General features: G+C 41.2%; 1 protein-coding gene across 1 annotated transcript in view; it reads right to left on the bottom strand.

The window, feature by feature from the left end:
• Nucleotides 1-371: 371 nt before the first annotated feature.
• Nucleotides 372-23,229, bottom strand: part of SDCCAG8 (SHH signaling and ciliogenesis regulator SDCCAG8) — a 108,297-nt gene continuing 85,439 nt past the window's right edge. Inside the window, exons 17-18 of the mRNA XM_061365771.1 lie at nt 2,666-2,792; nt 372-737 (exon numbers count right to left, since the gene is read on the bottom strand). Coding sequence (XP_061221755.1) covers nt 687-737; nt 2,666-2,792 — 178 coding nt within the window. The 3' untranslated portion in view covers nt 372-686. The remainder of the gene's footprint in view (nt 738-2,665; nt 2,793-23,229) is intronic.

Here is a 23,229-nt window from a genome sequence, read left to right as displayed (position 1 = left end):
CCCGTCAGCTAGATTAAAATAAATGATGCAATTCTAAATATGGGACTTTTACATTAAAGTTAAGTAACTTTTCCAAGGCACCAGGAACAGCTCTAAGCATGTACCAGTACTGTAACTCCAAATACAATCACTTATATAACAGATCTTTCAACATGACATGAAGTTTTATGATTTATCCCAAAACAAACTGTAGCCTTTCTGAAGAAATAGAAAGGATTCGGCTTCCTTAGAAGGAGAATACTACTGGAAGCAAGAAAATTCACCAATTCCAAATCAAAACACGAACACAGTGATGATCCAGACCAAAAAGTACCTATGGTAAAACCTGAGTTCTTCTAGAAGTTCTCACCTTTCTAGGAGCTGTATGCCCTCCCTTCCCCTCCCAATTTACATCTTTAAAGGTTTTTTTTCCTTTTAATTCTGTCAGGTAAGCCTGTCCTTGCAGTGGAGTGCTTGTCCTACATTTTTAAGTGCTTAAAAAGAAACAAACATAAAAAGCTCCAACAATTTCAAACCCAAAAATGTTTCCAACACTTCCTTCTCCCTTTTGTCTTGAAGTGTTTGCCAGATTCAACCCACATCTGCAAATAGTTTTAGTCCTCCTTTCCTCTCCCTCCCCTGTACCTATATATAGGATACAGAAAAAATACCTACTTCTGCTCATTTCTCTTTATCCATCCAGGTTTTTACTCGATTCCATCTGTGTTCTGTTTGAGATCTGCATCCCATTTTTTCCCCTGAAATATGCAACTGCAGTTACTAGTGGCTTATGTTCCAAGATACAACAGCACATTAAGTTAGTGTATTTTACATTATTTTTAAAAGACTAGGTATGACTAGGTTTCTCCCTCTTCTCCCCCACCAAAACAATTCATTACACAGGAGAACGGTTGAACAATACAGTAAAACGTGCAGTATGATGTCACTTTCACCTTCAGTCAACACTGACTCTGAAATTGATACTTTTGATTGTATTTCGACACTGACTGCATCCTTCTGTAGTTCAAAGCTCCCATTTATGGTAAATGGTTCTTTAGTTTTCTTAAAACAATTGTTTGATATTCCAGGCAGCTCTTTTGGGTTGAATTCCAGTTCCCAGAGAACCACCACTGCTTTAAATAGCTGCAAATAGATTTTTAGGACTCATTTTGCAATTATTTTTTATATCATTCTTGTCTTCAGAGTGTTCCAAAGTTAAAAAGTATTCTCTGGAGCACAATTAACTTGTAATGAACATAAAGAAGGAAGCTTTTGCCTGTCAGGCTTTGATAGCAGTGTAATATTGTAATGATTTTTTCCTGTTTTGTCTGTTTCCTGTACTTCTGCCCAGCTTCATAAAGGCACGCTCACTTCCAGATAAAATAGATTATCAATGACACAATCCCTATGGACCATGTAAAGTCTGCTCACATTACCCAGAGTGCTGCCTTTAAAACAGAAATGTTAATTTTCTTTTCTGAACAACCACCTTACAAAGAGGACAATATGGTTGCCGTGAAATTTGCCCATAGTTACTACATGCTGATAACTTTACACTACTTTGAGCTACCAAGTTTGTCTACTATGACATGAAATCCTGTAAAACCCAAACAAACTGTCATGATTAAAGGCATAACAAAGTATGGATTTTATTCTCCTAGGTTAAATATTTACTAAATTCTAAGATAAAAAGCCTATAAAATATTTAAATCCTATTATTTTTCAAAGTTCTAAAGTGATTCATGTTCTATTTACTGCTGGGTTTGCTACAGCACTGAATTTCCTACACTGAATGTCCTTTGTTACACTGAATGTTCCAGTGATCCTGGGCAAACTCACTAGTCTGGAAGTTAAAAATCATGATATGGTCAAATTAGTTCATTTACTTAGTCCCAGAATCAAGGGTTTGATTATTTGGCAATTTAACTGAAAACCTCATTCTGTGCTTGTTAGTTCTCCTCCTTTTTCTGAAACAAGTTAAAGAAAGAACAACAAATCCAAAACCAAACCCTGCAGCTCTCTCCCTTATTTCCAAAGCACTGACTGGCTGAAGAACAGTGGCCCCAAAAAACCCTGAAGCAACAACAGCCCATGGCAAGCCACAGCTTTCTAGAGACCACTGGAAGCAGAGTCACGCCTGCTAGAGATGCAGTGCAGTGGTCAGTGCTCAGGCAGACTGATTCTGTGCTTGCTGTTGGGTGAATGGTCATGGAGCAGCAGGGAAGATAAACAATTTCTAAAAATAAGGGTGGGAAAAATACCACAAAGTGGTAGGGGGATTTAAGTCAGATAAATGTCAGCAAAAAGCTCAAAGAAATTTTCAACATGAAGCTACTGTTTAAACATTAATGCTGTTAAAGAACAAATATCCCTTTTCTCTGAAAAAGGAACACAAAATCTTTTGATAAGAAAGCTAGGAACTGTCATCAACAATAGCTTCTGCTGTTTTATTGTCCCTTCAAAACACTTTATTTGGTTTAGATTTAAGTGAGGCTCAGGTTCAGCTACTAGTCATCTTTCTAAACATGGATTATTATTATTATTTTTAATTTCATAAGGTAATACCTTATTTAAAACAACAGCAGCACAAAATCCAACATCTGAAATGAGACTGCTGGCAGATTTCTCTAGATTCTGCTAAAGCTGCAGAATATTCCCCTCACTTTCTTTTCTTTTGGCACAGTACCTGTGTTCGCAGAAACTGCACCTCTTCTGTAAGCAGCTGCTTCTCTTTGAAGAGCTGATTCTGTTTGTTGAGCAACTCCACTAACTGCTGGGCAGTGGCCTGGCAATGCTTGTCAAGCTGCTGTAACCTGGGAGAAAAATAGATAAAAGGGTTGCAGAGCATCTGAAGTTGGAGTTCACAGTAGAAGCTTTGATGTTTGCACTGGCGGGTGCAGCTCCCAGCTGACAGAGCTCAGTCTGGTGGTTGGGCTGAGACTGGAGTATTACTCCCAGGATGGGCATTCAATATATTTTATCTTTACACTTTAAATGAGCCTTTTAAAGGTTTGCACTTCTAATTTAGAAGCCTTATCATGACACAACAGCAATTTGCTTTGCTATTAAGTGACATCAGTAAAGCCTGCAGGACTGCATCCTGATCCCTGTAGCTAAGCAAGCTGCACGCTCAGTAGCTGTTTCAGTAACTGCCCTCCTGAAACACAGGCACTAGCACAGAGTACAAATCCAAATACCTCAACCCCCTGACAAACTGGACCTGAAGTGACAAAAACTTTTGTTTTCTGTCCACTGCTCTTTCCAAGCTGCTCACGTCCAAAACTTGCTATAGAACGCAACATGCATTTTGAGTGAGCTTAGTGATAAGTAAACACATCTGTGTAGATCCTTTAACAGTGTAACAGGGATTCCTGGGAAAGGATGAAAAGAGTAGAAGGAATAATCAGGGGCCTTTTGCTTACACTTGAAAACAAGTGCCCAAGTTGGGACAACACAGGGCAACTGCCACCTTTCCTTCTTCAATCACAAAAGCGAGTATGGCTTACTATGGCCATAGTGACTGTTCATTACTCCTGCCACAAAGACCCCAGTCTGTTTGGCACTTGTAGCATGGGACATAAACACAAATAAGCTGGAAATTCTGTTTTTATATTAAATGCATTTCACTCTTTAAATACAAAAGTCTCTAATTAGATGTCCTTCTGGATATCTTAGAAGCTTCTTGCCTTTAAATAACAGTACTCTAGGGAAAAACCTACATAGCTTTAACCACTATGCTCTTAGGGAGCATAAATTGACTGGTTTTGTCAAGGTTAGTTCTGAACCTAAACTTTGCACTTGCTTTTGTGAACTATTTCTTGTGCAATACGTTGAAATACAGCTTCAGCTGAACATGGTTTTTAGGCTGTCTCTCTCATACAGGCTGTGTTTTTAATGGAATTAGTTATATGCTTACAATAAGGCGCGTGATTTTCTGAGCCCTTCTACTTTCAAGTTCCGTGTGGTAGTTTTGACTTGTACAGCTGTCATAACTCAGCTAAGCTCATCACTCTGAATATCCACATTCTTATCAGGATTGTTCAAAGAACTGCATTAGTAAACACCCCCAAATTTCTTGAGAAAAAGCTAGGAAAATCTAGCTGAAACAAAATTGCCAAAATCGATGTCAAAGCCGGTATTTACTGATCTGTATCTGCCAGCGAACTTCCTTGCAATCAGACCACAACGACCATGTAGCAAACACTGAATACTCATATTTCAGTGTCCTGTTTCTCTGCTAACATTTCCTTGTAAAAGGGATTTGAGGAGCTGCAGGACCATTCCCCAGTGATCAGAGCAAAACTAAATGCAGTGAGCTGCAAACAGCGACAGCTGGTTGTAAATGTCCAATGCAGCAAACAAAATCACCGCTTTGATAGCACAGGATATTCTAACTACACACCTAGATGCTCTGTGTCTAATTTCACACTCCCTATACATTCCAAACTACACCATATTGGTACAGGAGCTGTTTATGCTTTATCTCTTTACTAAAGGTGGTATCGGGGCATTGAACTTCAATAAAAAAAAACCCATAAAGCAAAATTCCCACCCACAAACCCCCACTCTTGTACTGCTCTCTGTTTTTTAAGATGGAGCTTTTCCATGAGCATCTTGATCCCAGGGAGTGGAAGAACAATGGTGGTGTTTGCTGGAAGCAACATCATAGTTTCAGGCTGGAGAGCCAAGCTCTCCTCACTGCTTTGCCATTGATTTCACAGAACCATAGAATGGTCTTGTGTTGGAAGGGGCCTTAAAGCTCACCCACTTCCAGCCCCCCTGCCATAGGCAGGGACACCTTCCACTAGACCATGTTTCTTACAAGCCCCACCTAACATTACCTTGAACACTGCCAAGAATGGGGCACCCACAGCTTCTCTGGGCAACCTGTGCCAGTGCCTCACCAACCTCAGTGAAGATTTTTCTCCTAATGTCTAATCTAAATCTGCTCTCTTTCAGTTTAAAGTATTCCCCCTTTTCCTATCCATACCTGCTCATGTAAAACATCCCTCTCCAGATTTCTTGTAGGCCCCTTTAGGTACTAGAAGGCTGCTGTAAGGTTTTCCCTGAGCCTTCTCTTCTCTGGGCTGAACAAGCCCAGCTCTCTTAGCCTGTCTTCATAGCAGAGATGCTCCAGCCCTCCTATAGACTCACTCCAACAGGTCCATATCCTTCTTATGTTAGAATCCATTTAACTTGAGGAAGATAAGAGACTTTACTGCACTTCTTCATCTGTAATAAAGACATCTTCCAGTCCTTTATTTCTAAGTCTTAAGGCCATGAAATCCTCCTTATGCATGAGAGTCTGACTCAGACAACTACAGTCCAGATTCTAGGCCCTCAGAATCTAAGTTTCTGCCTATTTCTACATTCAATTAACAATTTTTCTGCTCTGTTAATGTTCCATCTCTTTTAAGAACAGTTGTATAGTCTTTGAGATACCCTCTCGCACAAAATTATTACACGGTTATTATTACACATAAGCACCCTGACCCACATCTCTGCAGCAACGCAATGAGCCTTGCTCATCACTGTGGTAGGGCTCATCCAGCAGCTGGTGCAAACACTGCTGTCACAGCCCTGAGGAGAGGCCTTTCCCTGGCATGCCTCTCCTCTCACCGGAGAGGGCTCCAGCTGAAGAGCCACCACGTCAGTGTGAGGGACTTCCTCCAGTTCTGGCACCCAGAGAGAAGTCATTTCCAGCTCATGTGAATTTTACATCAAAACAACACTTTCTACTAGATACCCACAGGCAGCCCATGCAGATTTCAGAAACATGACTGGATACAAGCTTCACCGTGCCCTATTGCAAAGCTCTGTATCCTTTCGGATCATGCTAAGGACGATACAGATAAACTGCTGTAAACAGACAAGTTGTTAATTATGGCAGTACTACTCAATTATGCTTTTCTGTTCTGTACCTTCACCTCCCACCATGTTACATTTAGACTGTCCCCTTGAGCGGAGGGAGAAAGATGACACAGGCACCGTGCTGGGTTTGACTAGCATGCCACAACTTTACTATTGTCTGAATCTATCTCCAGTGCTTGAGTATGGGGTTAATAGCATTCCTTTCTGCAATTCTGGGTCGTGATGGATAACGAGGGAGGAGTTCCAGTCAGTGCAGATCCCAGTCCGTGAATTTTCAAATTCTGTCAGTCTGCTCTTCCAAAACTCCTGCCAAGCTGGCCCCTGGTCTGCATACTGGGACTACCAGCCTGCTCCAGTGCATTTAGCTCCTGAGGACAGGCTCTGGGCCCTCTCACAGTATCTGCTATTACGTGTGACATGTGCAGCACAGCCACACATTCCCATATGCATTGTATCTGGCCTGCCTGCTGATCTCGTAAATGATTCAAGATGAGAAATGAACAGCTCCACCCACATTCACTGTACTTCCCATATGTTACAACTGCACATCGATGCCTGCCATCATTTTTACAACTGGGTGACAGAACCTTCTGCACATTTTGCTAATACAAGTGAGTAAGGTTGCACGGTCGCCACGTTCACTTTGGCAACACTACCTACCACACAAATGGGTACTGTGCCCTGAGCATCTGAGTGACCGCTATATCCTCACCCTATATTCCAAATGAGATGATCTTTCCATCAAGGTGGCAAGATCTGTCCAGCTGGGATGTCGAGCGGCTGCTCCTCCTTGGCCTGGGAGTGCTGAAGGCCAGGAATTTACTCCACACTGTCATGTTACTTCAAGGCACAAAGGGAAGACATGTAACTCTTGAGCCATGTTATGTTTGGACTACTTACAGCACAACCTGGCACTACAGAGTAATTTCTCATTTAGTAGTAAGAATACTACCCTTCAAATAGCTTTCCATTAGCCACTCTAAACCAAAATTCCTATTTCTAAAAGGAGGAAAGAAAGAGGCAGCTTTGTGAGACGAGTGGTTCTACAGAAGGAGAACAAAACTGAGGCACCAGAAGCAGTAAGGAATGCTTCAAGGTAAATGTTTTTCCTCTGATTCTCAGTACTTGGAGCTCGTATGCAGTTCATAATGCAGTTTTATGTTAGAACCTTGCTACTTTGTGCAGCTACAACCTGCTGGAGACTACATTTCTCACTCCGTACAGCAGTAAAATTTAGGACTGAGACTTAGCTATACCCTAGCCTGTCCAGAAATGAAATAGAAAGGGATGGAAAGGTTTCTTTACATTTCGACAGTTATGGGTAGACAACCACTGCAAGCCCCTGCAGAAACTACGTGAAACATCAAACACAAAGCAGAGCTTTGGCACTGAGGTGAATCCTACTCAGCAGAATAAACTTCCTTTGTGTCCAACACCACAGAACTGGACTGGCACCCCCTAGGCTTACATTTAGATTGTCCCCTTGTCTGCGGCCTACAGACAAAACCAAAAGCTTCCCTCTATTTTATAAAAACAGTGCTAAATAAGGGCACCCACAACATTCCCGCTGCAAGCTCCCTGGCCTGGGGGACTCACAGGCCCATCAACACACAGGCAACCTGCAGTGAAGGAAAAACTTATACAACTGTGACCCCTCCTCTGGGTTTTAAAGTTGATTTGAAAGAAATTAATATGTGAGGATCTGTGGGCAGTGCCCATTCACCTGGCAGTGGGGATCAGTCCTCGACATAGTAGAGGCATTAGGAGGTTATTCACTTTTTCAGCACAGTCAGGTTACTGATATACAACATTTCCACTCTGCTCCGCAGAGCTGAATTTGCTGAACTGGTGTGATTGGATTGCAGCAACCTGCAGCAGCTAAATCACCAAATCCAATAATCACGCTGCATTTACTGGCACACATCTTAATTAGGTTTTAATACAAGTAATCTGATAACTACTCCTGGCCAGCCAGAGCGGAGCTGTCAGAGCTGGAGGGGCCGGTGCTGCGGCTGCCGCCTCCCGCTGACTCTGGTGAAGCCCCCATCTGCCGGTTGCCACGGTAACGCAGGCCAGCCCATGGCACCCAGCAGCTCCCCGGGCACCCCGCGGGGAGGCCTGGGGCCACACACAGGGGCCACCAGCAGAGGGGCCACGGCTCCTGCTGCCCACAAAGCTACCAAAACCCAAGTCATGAGGGCAGGCTACACCGCCTGCAGTGTGATCACTGCCTTCAGGACACACCTCCCGTGTCAGGGTAAGAGCGCCAAGCTCTCAATGTATAAGCTTGTGCTCCCATTGCTCCTCTGCCTGCAGGTAGACAAGACGATCAGAGGCTGCCTCTGGTTACAAGATGGAAACCCAAGGGAGATGTTGCAGACCACCGCCATGCTGTGGGGACACAACTTACGTGACCCTGCCCCAGCATGGCGGCAGTGCCACATGTGGTAATTGGCCACTTGAGAATCTCAGATGTTCTCAACAGGCTAAATTTTAAGAGCAAATGCAGGTTTTAAGGACAAGCTTGTTATAAAAAGAGGGAAGAAGACAATTAGAAAAGAAAACAAAGCCCAGCAAACTTCTGCCCATTTTTATAATTTTTTTCTAGGCCATCCCACGAGTTTCATATCATGTGATAGGAAGCGTTTAGTGGTGCTTAACAGGTAGTTGCACTGCAACCCATTAAAGGATGCTAATTTTTACACTGAAATAGTCAGGAGTGAGGAAATCCCAAAGGGAAGGTTTTCTTGCAGTTCCTTCCCAGCCTAGCTCCCACCTCCACTGGTGTTCCCCTGACCACCCTCACTGGTCTCTTCCTGAGGCAATTACCCACTACAACCCTTCTGAACGATTTCAGCCTAAACTACATGTTTTGGCAAGCCTAATGAAACTACAAAGAACTTCAGCAGTTCCTTATAACAGGAACCACCATGCAACATTAAATGCAAACTCCAGTGATTACAGTTGGTACCTGACGTAGAACACGCACTGCCTAAGATTATCTCCTGCTGTATGCAAACCCATGATCAGGCTTGCTTTGCCTGTGTGAGGATCTTGGAAAGCCAGACTTGCTGCCATGCCAACAGTTAAGATGTATAGCTGGTGCTTGTGGTGACCGCGTTTCTGCAGCCACAAGTCACTGGTACTCCCTGTTCCTCTTGCTGCACAGGTCCCGTCTGCTGTCCACCTCAACTCTGCTACTTTTCTGTCTTCCCTTTTCATAGAAGTAATGTTGTCTTTTTCATTAAGGCAGAAGTTATATTCATCACCCTTTCATATCTTGAATCAGCTCTGTGGACAACTAGGACATTTAAACCAGTAGTAAAATCAGTTCTCGTATGAGCAACCTTCACTGTCTTTTGCAGCACTGACAAATTCACACAGTAAATTTTGAAGTAACTAAGAGTACATAAATTCAGGAAAGCAGACAAATAGCAAATTACCCCCAAAAGTTTCACTAGTGTAAGAAACTGCTATTTGCTCAAGACCCTGATCCATAGATCAGGACCTTGAAACAAACTTGAGTGATAAGCATATCTGAGAAGTCCCCATATGCTCCCAAAATGTAAATGGAAACGTCTATACAATCTACCCGTAAACCAAACTCCATTTTCCCTCCTAGCTTCAAAAGAAAAAAAACTGTGATATACCCTTCTCATGTACGTTAAAGAAACAAACCATAACAGAAAAAACACATAGATCAAAACCACCCCACCCCATAACAGTGAACAGGGACTTGAATGGACAGTGAATGAGCTTCCTCATTTCTGTTACACTGGAAGTCCTGACTTCTAACAGGGCAGAAGACAGTTTAGGGCACACAAACAAGTTTCTGTTGCACGTCGCACCCTCTGAAATCCCTGTCAACATTCTGTTGCTACACAGAAGGCCAAGACTGTTGTTTGTTCAGGCAGAGAAGAAATGCAATCTTCTAAGCACTTCTAGCTTAGTAAGGTAAGCACTTGCCCAGCTCTACAGGTGGAACAAACTCATCCAGCTTACATTAACATACACTAACTAGAAGCTAGTACCCCTTGCACAGTCTGGAATTGGACACCTAAGAAGAAAATGTCCCACATTTCACCATAAAACCCTTGATCCATGTGGATTTCTATCACCCTTTTTATTTTTTTTTGTTTCTTTTTTTTTGTTTCTTTTTTAATGTGTATTGGGTAACCTCTACATTCACTTTTACTACAGGCACTCTTCATTTCCCCCCACATTTTAACAGAAGAGCCTATAGTACATCATCTCCAATAAAATAATAATCTTGACATACCATAACAACAATTATGAATAGTGTTTAATTAAAATTTTACATAGGAACAGTAGTTTCCCTTGGTTTCAGATGTCAACACTCACTATTAGAATATATCTTCACTTCCACATCTGGTCCAGCAGGTTAAACAAATAGATCATGTAAGAAACCTGAGCCTGGATCTATTTCTGGGCATCTAATAGCTTATGTCTAACGTGCTGAAGAGAAAGCATTATCAGCCTGCTCTTCAGAAGGGGTGTGTAGCAGCTGGGGTTAGCTGGTATGATGGCCACTTTTAGCCCTCCTGGGTTTTGACAGGAAGGAAACAATGAAAGAGAATGGACGGCAGGCTGAAAAAGATATGGGTGAAAGCTTCACTAATGTCTATTTCTGTCCAAATCCCTAGGCTGAAGATGAGGATTTTCCTCCTTTAAAGGAATTCAAAATAATATATGATCTATGGTAAGAGTACAAACTCTGGATCAGGTTTGCTCTAGAGCAAAAATAGTTCTGCTTGCATTTTAAAAGTGCTTAAGAAGACAATTCTCCAGATCAGTTAGGCTGGCTATTAATTCAGAATGCGGTAAAATACCTTAAGAAAAAAAACAGACAAACAAACCAAAATCAAGAAGCAGAGCAGTGCTTGCAGCAGATGTTGCTGCAGGAATATAATGAATCTTATAGTGTTTTTTTTTTTTTATTTAAAAGATGCTCACCTCTCTCTGATTTTGTTATGTGCCAGACAGAACAGATTTTGCACAATTTCTCAATCAGGAAACCGAGTCTTAATAATGCTAAAAGAAGCATATCCTAACAAGGTTTCAAAAGTGGCCCCCTCATGTTTATAAGGATTATTCTGCTAAGTATGTATGTACCTTACTGAAATAATTTTTCCTATACTTGTCTTACTAGTTACAACAATTTCTGTGGTTGGTCTACTTTTTATAAACGTGTGCTCCATTTTCCCCATTGCTTACTCCAATTCATCTTATTTTTTTACTACCAAACTGGAATCTTTACAAATGGCTAGTTGGTGTCCACAGAAAGTAATTACTGCATTCAAGTCAGAGATGCTGAGGATTTTTTTAATGCAATCTGCCCAATCTGAACTCCTTCCTTCAGAAGTACTTTGCCTTTAAAAAGAAATTCCCAGCATGAACCTCATCAGAAGCGACATGTAACAGACAGTACATGTGGTGTTTGGGCAGGCAGCAGAGAATTGAAAAAGAAGTCTTCACTTTTTCTATCCCATGGCATGTGCAGAATGTACATGTGGCCCAAGCTGACATCAGGCATTTGAAGCAAAAAAACTGCTAAAAGCATCGGCTTCTGTTAATTTACTTTGTCAGACATTGTCTTAATTAAAAAAACACCACCGCTAGAAAGGGTAGTGCAGCTGAGCTACAACTGCTTCAGTTGTTCCTGACAGTCGCAATTGCAGACCAACAGAACAGCTTTGCATTCAGCCCTGCTGTCCTCACTGAGTCCAGACCCTACCAGCAACCTGCAAGGACTACAGGCTCCCTATTACAGAGTATAAAGCTTCTGTTCATGGTCATAGCTATTAGTACTCACATTTGAAAGGTAAAATGTTTTTCAGTAGTGACCTTGTAAATGGGAGCTCAACAGTGCCAGGTATGGTCTGTTGGAGCTGGTTACCTGCAAGGGAGTCTTCCCCGTTTAATAACTATATATCATAGGCTTTCAAAAATGTTCTTCAGCATAAAACCAAGGCTGCTACACTGTGTAGTTTGACCACTATGAAAATAAGCTGTAAATATATCAAACACAGTGTTAGATCTCTGTGGAAGCGTCACTTACTAGTTCTTTGCCTAAACCCCATCACCCTTATTTCCCACACCAGATGTGTAAATATGGCCCTCTTTCCAGTTCATTTCAAACAAGTGCTTTTGCCTGTAAACTTCAACAAGCAATAAAAGTTTGCTTATTTTCAGGGTTCACACGGGGTTATTGTGGTTTTCATAAATTACAGTGAAAGTAATAGATGTATGATTTGTGTGGAGGGTAGTTGCATGCTTGTGACATACAAGAGGAAAATGAGTTTATATTAGTGACAGGGGTAATTTTCCTGTGCAGCATATTCAGATAGATGTTTTCCATACAGGCCCCATAGCTCTCCCCACACGGACCAGATTGCTTCCATTTGTGAACTTACCCTAAGCCTGGCCTACTCCCCTTCAAATACAGCTCTATCACATACGTCTGTTTTCCAAAGTTACTCTGCCTAGTAAACAAAAATGATAATAAAGGGCACATACTGAGTGAGGAGCTAGAGAAATGGCTGGGAAGCTGGTCAAGGTGGGCAGAGAAGCCCAGGATGTGCATGAGAGGTAGGGAGGATCTGTGCTCAGATACGCAAGGATATATTCAAGGGACCTGAGGAGGCTTCTGTTTCTCTGTTAGGGCTTGTCATGGTTTAAGCCCAGCTGGCAACCCAGAACCACGCAGCCGCTTGCTCACTCCCCCCCTTTGCTCCCCCTGCTCCCAGAGGGATTGGGATGAGAATCGAAAGAATGTGATTCCCACGGGTTGAGATAAGTAACTAAGGTATAACACAAACCACTGCTGCTACCACCAATAATAATAATAATTATAAGGGAAATAACAAGGGAAGAGAATACAACCGCTCACCACCCACCGACTGATACCCAGCCTGACCCAAGCAGCAACCTAAGCCCTTCCGGGTAGCTGCCCCCAGTTTATATACTGGGCATGATGTGCTGTGGTATGGAATACCTCTTTGGTTAGTTTGGGTCAGGTGTCCTGTCTCTACTTCCTTCCGGCTTCTCTTCCTCCCAGGCAGAGCATGAGACTCACAAAGTCCTTGGTCAGAGTAAACATTACTGAGCAACAACTAAAAACATCGGTGTTATCAGCGCTGCTCCCAGGCTGAAAGTCAAAACACAGCACTGCACCAGCTACTAAGGGATAAAATGACTGCTACTGCGGAACCCAGGACAGGGCTAGCTAGCCGAAGCAAGGGTGCTCCCACATGCTCACATGGAGCTAGTGCTGTCACGGATTACAGAACTTTCAGCACTTTGGACCAGGGCTGTAGCTGACTGCGACCAGCCCCAGTCTCCACAGGTCCCTTGGGTATGCCATAAACCAGTTCTGTGGAGATTGAAGGGAGAGTCACAGCATCAAGGAAACACCAACTGGGGGAAATGTAACATGGAAGACCAAATGTAGGGGTTAGAAAGCAAGCTTGGGAAGGGCTGAGATGAAGGGAGTTTCATCCTGAGAAACCAGAGCTTTTCCAGAAAATGAGAAAAGCTGGAGGACCTGAGCAGTATTGTCAGCCCACATTCATGGAGCTCAGCTCTTGTGAACACAGAGTCTAATCAGTGGTTTGTTTTGGCCTATATTAAAAACACGGTGAATTTATACATGAAGTTAGTGGAACCTGTAACTGCTTAGAAGTACTGAAGAAAAGCAGGGAAGCATTTCACAGAAAATACATCTTAAAAATGTATTAGTATATCATAGACAGTATTACACTCTCTGTAAGAGACTGGCTATTTCATGAAATGTATATATTAGTTTAGTTGTGCTCTGAATTTACTGCATCGAGCCTGAAGGCTAAACTCAATCACTGCTATTGAAATAGAGGAGGTTTATTGCTGCTTTAGAAGCAAATATCATTACAGTTATCTTCAGATAACCATTAAGCTCTCCACAATAAGGAATATGACTGCAATGAGGCAGTTCAGAGACGAGTATCAACACACCCAGATCACAGCCAGTGGGAAAGGTCAATTATGCTTTTCTGGTGGCAGCAGCTTAGCTTGTGGATGAGAATAGCAACTCTAGTGTCTCTGCAGTAGCAGCACAGGGCTGTCAGGAGTACTGCACAGAATGAGCACAAACACGGCTCCAGCCTGGCTCTCCCACATCATGGCTCGGCACATCAGGCAGCAGTCACTGGACCCTGCACAGGCACCCCACCATGGTAAGATTACAGGCACCTTCCAACAGAAGAAATCATTCTGTCCACCACTGTGCACATGCATGCAGATTCTTCTGTTCCCACTGGATTTTAATTATTGTCAAAAAATCCTACCAAAACTATCAGTCTCTTTTATGTTACAAGTTAAAATAGATATTAATTTTCATGTCACATCTTCACTGTAACTACAAGAAGGAAAAAGTACTTTTCCCCTTAGATTACATCAAAAGGTCATGTGTAGTTTTGTTAGGTAAATTATGCTTCTCTCACACTACTTTCCCACATTCTAGTCTTTCAGTGGTAAGCAATGGTAAGAGTTCTATGGAAGAAATGTTTAAACAAGAAAGCTCAGAAGTCTCAATGTGCTTTTTGGAACTAAACAGTCTCACCTAAGTAGTTGGACAATTACAATTAAGTGCCTGAAATTATTACTTGTAATTTAAGAAAACAAAGCTGTGTCTCCTTGTTTAAAAACATAAACATGGGTTTTGTTCTATGTAGGGATATGGAAGACAAACACGTGCAAAATGAGAAAAGAGATCCACCTACTATCAGTCAGTAATTTGTCTCTGTAGGTGTGGTAATATCTAGTGCTGCTTCTGCAGCACAAATATACCATTACTCCAAATTAATCACTTGGAAAACTACACAGAGAAATGCGTTTTCTGAAGGAAACGCACACTTTTACTAATGTGCACCATGACGTTGGTGAGCTCACATGCTAACATGGCGCAGAAAACACAGCCTGGGTTTCTGGGAGACTGTTAAAGCTCAGCAGATGTCCCAAGAGAGTCCAAGGTCCCTACTGAGGTTCACTGTTCCGACTCCACTCCTCAGTAGCCACCGCAAGAGCCTTCCAGAGAGATACTGGTGGTCTTGGCACCGCTCCTGGTGGCCAACTGTCCACATCACACCTGGCTCAGCCTCGGCTGGGGTGAGGTAATGAACAGGCTGACCAAACAAACCCGAGCCTCCCTCCTGAGGGAGGCTACTTTTGATTAGTGTTGAGCAACATATGCAGGCTTGAGCACGGGGGCATGCAGGCAGCACAGGAAAAAGCGTGCACTGCTGTAACTAAACTGCAGATTAAGCTGAGGACTGCTGTTTCCTAAGCTCCAGATAAGGAGCCTTCTGGAGAGTTAAGAAAAAAATGAAAGAGATAAAAGAGCAGTAAGTGTACTTTTGCTTTTAAAATTATTGGAATTCAGGGTATACTAGAGCAGCATGTATCTCAGTTTAAGATAGTATATTTTTCAGCAAAGATCCTCAATATGGGAGATGCTTCTGTAGTTAGTGGTTTGTTTCTAATGCCTCTGAAACCATAATGTTCCTGCTCAGCAAGTATTTACTATGAATGAATATTTAGCATCCCTTATGTGATCTCCCTACATAAAAATCGTGATATGGGATCATAATATACTTTAAAGTCTCTTCAAATTAAGTAATCCAAATTTTACTGAACTCCTGTACTGCAACATCAGATTTTAAATTTCCTTTGAAACAAAAAGTATCAGTGAGATAAAACTGCATTTGCAGGTGTACTAAGAGATCCAATTTCATTGATACATACAGAGGAATTTAGAGTTCTATTGTGTGACAGAAGAGAACCAACTAAATCCTATTTCTGTTTAAAATCTAGACACAAAAGCTTTCATTCTGATCCAGAATAACTCCCATAAGCTGTAATGTGAATGACAGAGACTCCTGTAAAGCACACAAAACCTACCAAGAACCCAATCCTGTGTCACTAAAAACAAAAGGAATTTTGCCTTTATTAGGGGTAGGCCCCTTGTCTGCATGTAGAGCAACTTGTCAAACAGAATACAAATGCCAAGCTGGTACGTTATAGCCACAAGTACAATAGATGAAATCTTGTTTTTAACTAAGCATATCCTAGACAGATCAGTTTTCCCCTAAAATATGGGCATCAGCTACATATTCGATGAATTGGTGTCTCCGAGTGTCTGTAAAGGATGCAGGAAATTTGCAGAAGGGCAGGAGCAAAAGAGAGGAAAACTATATGTTTTCATTATAAAAAAGTGGAAAAAAAATCCTAACCACACAATAGCTCTCTTTCAAGTTTAAAGTTCAGAATTAGATCCCCCAAGTTTCCCTGTACATTAAAAGAAGCGCACAGAATAATGATCTAAAAATCCTTCACAAAAAACCAACAAGCAAGGATGAAGCAGTACCCGCCTGGGGGCCAATTGCCTCTCCAGCAGCGGTAAGGCTGTTACTAGGCTTGCAGTACCATTTGTTCCATTACACAATCTCCTGAAGCCTTTTACAGAGAGCTAAAACAACTGCCTGTACCAACACGACACATGGCTTTCCATCCCGACTCTTTGCTAATCCAGACGCTCCAACCATCTTTCTTTAAGATGCCATATGGTTGGCAGAAGCCTGTAGATCTAGCAGCACATCTGCTTGTATGTTACTTCTCCCCTCCAACTCCCCCCTCCACACCACAAAAGAGAGAGCAAATAATTATTTAACATGTAACCAGTTAAACTGCATTTAAGGAGGACAGGGATTATTTAGCTCTAGATAGTTTAAAAACATAGATTGTTGAGGAAGATCATTTCTTTCTTAGTGATTTGAAAAATACAGAGAAACAAAACAAAGAAATGAAAGGCACATGGGCAAAATGATCGCTGCATTTGAATTATTTAAATGACTGCCATTTCAGACCTTATGCCCAAAGATTTATTTCCCACATTAGTGTGCCGTTGAAGAGGGGACTGAATTTTCTCTCCTGTGCTTTTGTCAGAGGTGAATCAGAGAAACAGACTAGGAAACTATAATACACCAACCCATGCTTTGTTAAGCAAGCAGAGTGAGTCTGTATGCTAATGACTCTGCAGGAATACACTGACACACTGATTTTTTTGGTGTGATGAGCAAGGATTATTGACACTGTTGAAATCCTGGTTGCACTGGCATGCAGGCATCCAGGTTGTTTCTTTAGAATCCAGACGCTAGGAAGACAGGCTGCAAAAATAATTTTGTTTGTGATGAGCTATTATTTGACCATTTATGACATAATTGACTATAACAGAAAATATACACTTTGGAACCTGATTTTTTTTTTTTCTTTTTTGTTTTAAAAAGTACCTAGAACATGGAAATTATAAATAAATGCTCCTATAAAACTCTCATCAACCACTCTGTGATGAATAACCATATCGGCTAACGAAGGACAGGAAGAGACGGAAATGTGTAAGGACAGACGGCACAGTTTTGCAGTTCTGTCTGCTGAGAATTTGCAGCACCTTTTGTTCAGAAACACCATTTCCTCATTCAACTTTTCATGCATCAGTAAAATAAGACATCAAAGAGATAACAGATAAAAGATAACAGCTCTACCTCAAATGCTGCTCACGTGTATTGTTTGTGTGACCGACTGTGCAGAGAGGAGCAGTGTGTAGCGTAAGGACCATGAAGCACATGTGTATGTTCTAGCATTTTTCAAGAAGAATAGAAACTAGTGATGTATTTACTCCAAATAGTCTCCCCACATCAACTTTCCATTGCAATGAGCACAGAACATTCCTCTGCCTTCACAAAACCAGCTTTCCTTACAGTATGAGGATGCTTGTGTTTGACTACATAATGAACAAATTGTTTTTTTCCCTTGGCTATTAGAATGAGAGCTCCTAAACAAATGATGGGAAGACCATGTCCTACCCTCAAAGAAAGAACGGCAGACCGATGTTGAGGCTTTGGATCAAACCAGCACTTCTGAGGACACACTACTAGGTTACTAAGCTGTTTTTAATGGCCAGTACTTTCCTTAACACACACCCCCTCCCCCCCGTCTCAAGGCTATTTTAAATTTCATTAAAATTGCTTTTGATAGTTTTATATAAATAAATATAAACTAGAAAGTCACTTTCTCCTCCCATAATCCCACTATTCCCCCCCCCTTCAAGACAAAGATGACAGAAATTCAAAACATGCTTGAGTTTCAAAATGTAAAATGTGGCAACGTATTCAATGATGCAGCAATTTAGTTCAGTTTAAAATTGACAGGGCTTGATTTACCATTATAATAAATGAATAACTGTATAGAGGGTGTTTACAGTAACAAGAAATATTTATAAATAACTACAGATTAAGATTTATGCATAATCTTCAAAATTTCCAAATCATGAAATTACATTAAAGAGACCACCAAAACCCCAACCCAGCCTCTTGGATGAGTCTCTTTCAGACCTTGTGTGTTTTGTGCACATTTCTGCTCTTTAAATAAATTTATTATTCAGGTTTTAATGCCCAAGCTTGGCCCACCTGCTCCAATCTTCCGAGAGGGGTCTGGGAGGCGATTTTTTTTTTCCCCCAATCATCTGATTGTTAACTTCCTTTGTTTTCCTAGATGGAGGAATCTTTGCATTTTCCTGAGAGATTCTCTATCAACTCAATAGCATTTATTGGGTTTAAAAGTCTACTTTAACCACTGGGTTGCTTTGCAAGGCACTGATCAACCTAGCAGGATGCTTTCTCAACTGATCAAGTGAAAACCAATCGTCTACGACTGCACGTCTCTAAACTTAAGCTGTGACTGAAGTTCCGGAAAAAGATGTGCTTGAAGAGCTGTCACACAGGCTACCTCGCCCCATACCAGTCCCTCAGCAGCAAGGTCAAGTCCACTCTTCCCTTCAGCAGAAGTCCATAAAGACATCAGAAATGGAATTTCTGAAATAGAGGGGCTGGCCAACAGAGGCCCTTTGCATATGTGAAACATGTAGTGGATTAAGCATTTCAGAATTTAAGGTTACTGTTTAAGCAAAAAAATCTGGTGGTCCTAGATTTAGGCACAAAAGAGAAAATGAACTCTGTATATATCTCCTTGTCCCAGAATGGGTCAACAAGAATAAACCATGTGTGGAGTCTTGGCCAAGACTTGCTGCAAACTGACTACTGTAGAAATAATGTAAATACTGCATGCTTTCTTATTATTTGCAGCTGAAGAAAAAATAATACTCTTTATTCTCTGGACAAGCAATGGAACATTATGAATGTGCAGTGTACATCAAGAGCTCCTCCCTTGACTGCAGAGTGTAATTGCACTGCTTAGACAAGTTCACCCTAAACAATTTCTGATCAAAAGTGCCAGTGAGTTCATTGGACTGCAGTTTGGACCACTTCAAAAGATTGGGTCTGATGAAGAATCCACTGTAATTTCTTGGTCATAGAAATAACAGAGTGCTTTTCCTCTTTTAAGGCAAAGAGGAATGGTGAACTGAAAGCAAAGCCCCTTCAATTTGAGAAGGACTACATGGGGAAGTAGGGATGTTAGTAACCAAATTAATTTATTCCTTCATAACCAGATGAATGCCCTTAGACAGCCATCATCAAACCAGAAAGCACAGAATCAGTACACTGAAAAAGGACTCTACTTCATACTGGCATTTATAATTTTTCAATTCCTGTGTTAGTATTATTTCTAGTTCTGGATGGTGACTTGAGGTACTTAATTTTAAGGATACAGGAGGAAAATATACCTTACAGAGAAATAAAGAAATCAATAATGTACCTGAAAATTTTCAATTATTATTTCTGCAAGTTTCATGGTATTCCAACTATTCTAATGTATTTATTTTATTATTCCAGCTCTTGGGTATTACTCGATCATATTTTAATAATCAGGGTGATTCTTCTGAATTGTCTAGGATCTTACTTCACTTACATGCATTAAAAAATACAAAGTAGTAAGCTTTTTACCTTTTGGGTTTTCTTTGGAAGAAGCAGTCCAGCAAGTTTGGCTTTTGTTTGTATATTCTAAAGCTTGTCATTAAATTGAAAAGAACAGATTAAATATGAGAAAATACAGAAATTCAAAAAACATCCAAGATGTTCTGCAGTACTGAAGTTCCAAATTTCTATGAGTGTCAGGTCTGGAACCATTATTTAGGCTTTTAAACTTTGCCTGAGAGGTCCTCCTTCCCCTCTACTCTGCCCTGGTGAGACCTCATCTGGAATATTGTGTCCAGTTCTGTGCCCCTCAGTTTAAGAAGGACAGGGACCTGCTGGAGAGAGTCCAGCGCAGGGCAACTGAGATGAAAGGGAGTGGAGCATCTCCCTTATGAGGAAAGACTGAGGGAGCTGGGTCTCTATAGTTTGGAGAAGAGGAGACTGAGGGGTGACCTTATTAGTGTATATAAATATATAAAGAGGGAGTGTCACGAGGATGGAGCCAGGCTCTTCTCAGTGGCAAACAATGATAGGACAAGGGGCAATGGGTACAAACTGGAACACAAGAGGTTCCACTTAAACTTGAGAAGAAACTTCTTCTCAGTGAGGGTGACAGAACACTGGAACAGGCTGCCCAGGGAGGTTGTGGAGTCTCCTTCTCTGGAGACATTCAAAACCCGCCTGGACACGTTCCTGTGTAACCTTATCTAGGTGTTCCTGCTCCGGCAGGGGGATTGGACTAGATGATCTTTTGAGGTCCCTTCCAATTTCTAGCATACTGTGATACTGTAATACACTCCCTGATGAATTGTCACTTATTTAATAATGACGTATTTTACATATACATATTTTACTTTATACAATATTGCAACCTATAACTGCAAGCTGCACTTGCATTTATCTCTACAGCTTTGTAGCATTTTGACTTCTGAAATTTTACTTGCAATCTGATGTCTCCTCCATCACAGCACTGTTATAATCAAAATTAATAGGCCAAGATAGTCTTCTAAAATTAAACTCTGATCTGAAAGGTGCAGTTGAACATTTGGGGATCTCTCTTCAGATGCTGACAGGGAGACATGTGAGCGGATGTAGAGAGAATCTGGATATATGGTTCACATATGGGCCTAACAAGAGCAATCTCTTCATATAAAGACACTATTTCTCATGCTAAGTCTACCTTGTTTTCTAATGTCAGCTGAAAGGAATGTTGGAATCTGGGACAGTTTTCCGCATCAGAGTCTGTTACTTAACTGCCTGATGTCAGAATTATTGTCTCTTTCATAGGACCTTTGTAGTTTGGGGTTTTTGTTTTGTTGTTGGTTTGGTTTTTCTTTGGGGCCAGGTTGCTTATTTAGAACTATGAATGACACACCATCTTAGGAAATCTTATTCTCTTGCTTATTCTTCCACACAGAGCACCATGAAATTACTAAGGTACCCCAACTCATGAAGGATTTTGCTTGCAATGTTGCATTAGAACCATGAGATTACCACTGATTCAACTTTACAAAAGAAAGTTGGTATTTGGGATTGCCAAATACTGATGGTTTTGAGCCCAAGTCCTTCATCAGAGTCTAGATACAAAGACACAGGTCCCAGGCTCAGTGCTACACTAGCTATCATTTCGGGCTTCCTTTTGTAGAGCAGAGAGTCCAATATGTCAGCACAAGACAAAAGCAATGAGTAGGAAGAAGTGGAAAACAAATCTCGGTTGCTAAGTTAGCCTGTCATGAAGTAAAAGTTCGTGTGAAGCCACATACCATATGACCCAAAGGCTCAGTTTGCTCAGAAAGCTAGTTTAGTTAAGAAAAAGAAAGAAAGAAAAAAGAGAGAAGTGCAGTAGAAAGGAAATCCAGCTGCAAACATGCAAAATGTGCAGAAGGTAGGGCTTATACTATGGCTTACTGTGGGAAAATCTGTGGCTTTACCTTAACTAGTGTATAGCCATATCAAAAGCACAAAAATTTTGCTTGGACACGTCTGGAAAAAAAGTGCCAACATTCATTAATGCCTACTGCTCATAACATGCAGAACGTTAAGAAAGATCAGTACAGCATTATTTCCACACAGCACACAGATGACCTAAAACCAGCAATGCCAGGATCTGTACCACAATATGGATAAAAATGTAACATTTGAATTAGAACTGCCATAATTCAAAACAAAATGCTCAGAAGCTTCTGATAGCTGCAAGAACAAAAAGCATTCAGAGGACCAGGAAATGACCAGAATTCATGTTTTATGGCTTTAATAACTGAAGAAAACCAAACACAGTAGCACCTCCAAGCTGTGCAATCCTAAATAACAGCATCAACTGAGAAAAAAAAGCACTGGAATAAGGAACAAAACATGTGAATACAAGAGATGCTGTCCAAGCTTACCTTAACTCAGGCAAAATCCTCAGCCAAGGAGGTTCAAGGCAAAAGTTGCCTCTTAGAGCTGCTGAATTATTTTGAAGCTAAATCATTATAGCAACAAAGGGGCTTAATGGGTTGCAGCTACCTATGAGTCACAGGGTTCACAGACAGGTCTTCATTTAGCTCCCCACACCCAAAAGAAATGAAAATTTCTTTTTAATTCAGGGCCCTAATTAGGATGGTAATTGGAAGAAATCCCAAACCATCACGCTTGATGATAACAACCTATGTGTTTACACCCAGACTCTTTTTGTAGCATATTGTGGGGAGAAAACGAAGACTTAAAGTACACTAAACAAATTACCTTACCTAGTTGGGGTCTGAACTTGGTTCCAAGTTTTGAAGAAGTCCAGGCCTTTTGAGGGAACTCAGCCAGCAAATTCAGGCAAAGATTTCTTCAAAGGATAAAGAGGCTTGATTTTTTCCCCGTTTTTCTTTGTCCTCCTCTTTTCTTTTAAAATAAAAGCAACATCTCTGATTTGCGAGCACAGAGATTTGAAAGGAAGGGAGGAAACACCATTACAAATAGCAAGCAAAGCTTTCAGCTTATGAATCTACTATTTCATCCATGAAATATCCAGGTTGCCTTCATCATCATTTCCAAAACACCACATTATATAAGGCAACAATGGAATACTAGGCTGGTCTGTTTCCCATATTTTTAGTTGGCTCAGCTGGAAACTGAACACAGGCTATCGCCCCAGGATGAGTGAATAATTTAACTCCAATGCAATTTTGAACAAAATTACTTTCACAACTAGGGAAAAAAAATAAAAGGCAAGCATGGCTAGTCAGGCTCCTTGTTAAAGAATGTGATTTGTTTTCCCCTAACTAAACTAGTATCATCCACAAAGTTTAGTTCAGACCATTACTGTTAAATAAGCAAGGTATAAATCTTGACATCAAAACACCAAGCTTTTCTGTGCTGAGTTAACTGCCCCTGCACGAGTGCCAAGTGCAAAACATATGCATTACATCTCCAACAGCACTGCACTGGCCTGGGTGAAATCTCTGCTCAGGAGTAAAATTTATGCTAA

Source organism: Neopsephotus bourkii, unplaced genomic scaffold (assembly GCF_033783945.1).
Source record: "Neopsephotus bourkii isolate Nb327-2 ecotype Australia unplaced genomic scaffold, CSIRO-AGI_Nbou_v1 NB_1292, whole genome shotgun sequence".
NCBI lineage: Eukaryota > Metazoa > Chordata > Aves > Psittaciformes > Psittacidae > Neopsephotus > Neopsephotus bourkii.
Note: the sequence above shows the minus strand (reverse complement) of the source record. Positions and strands in the feature narration are given on the sequence as shown.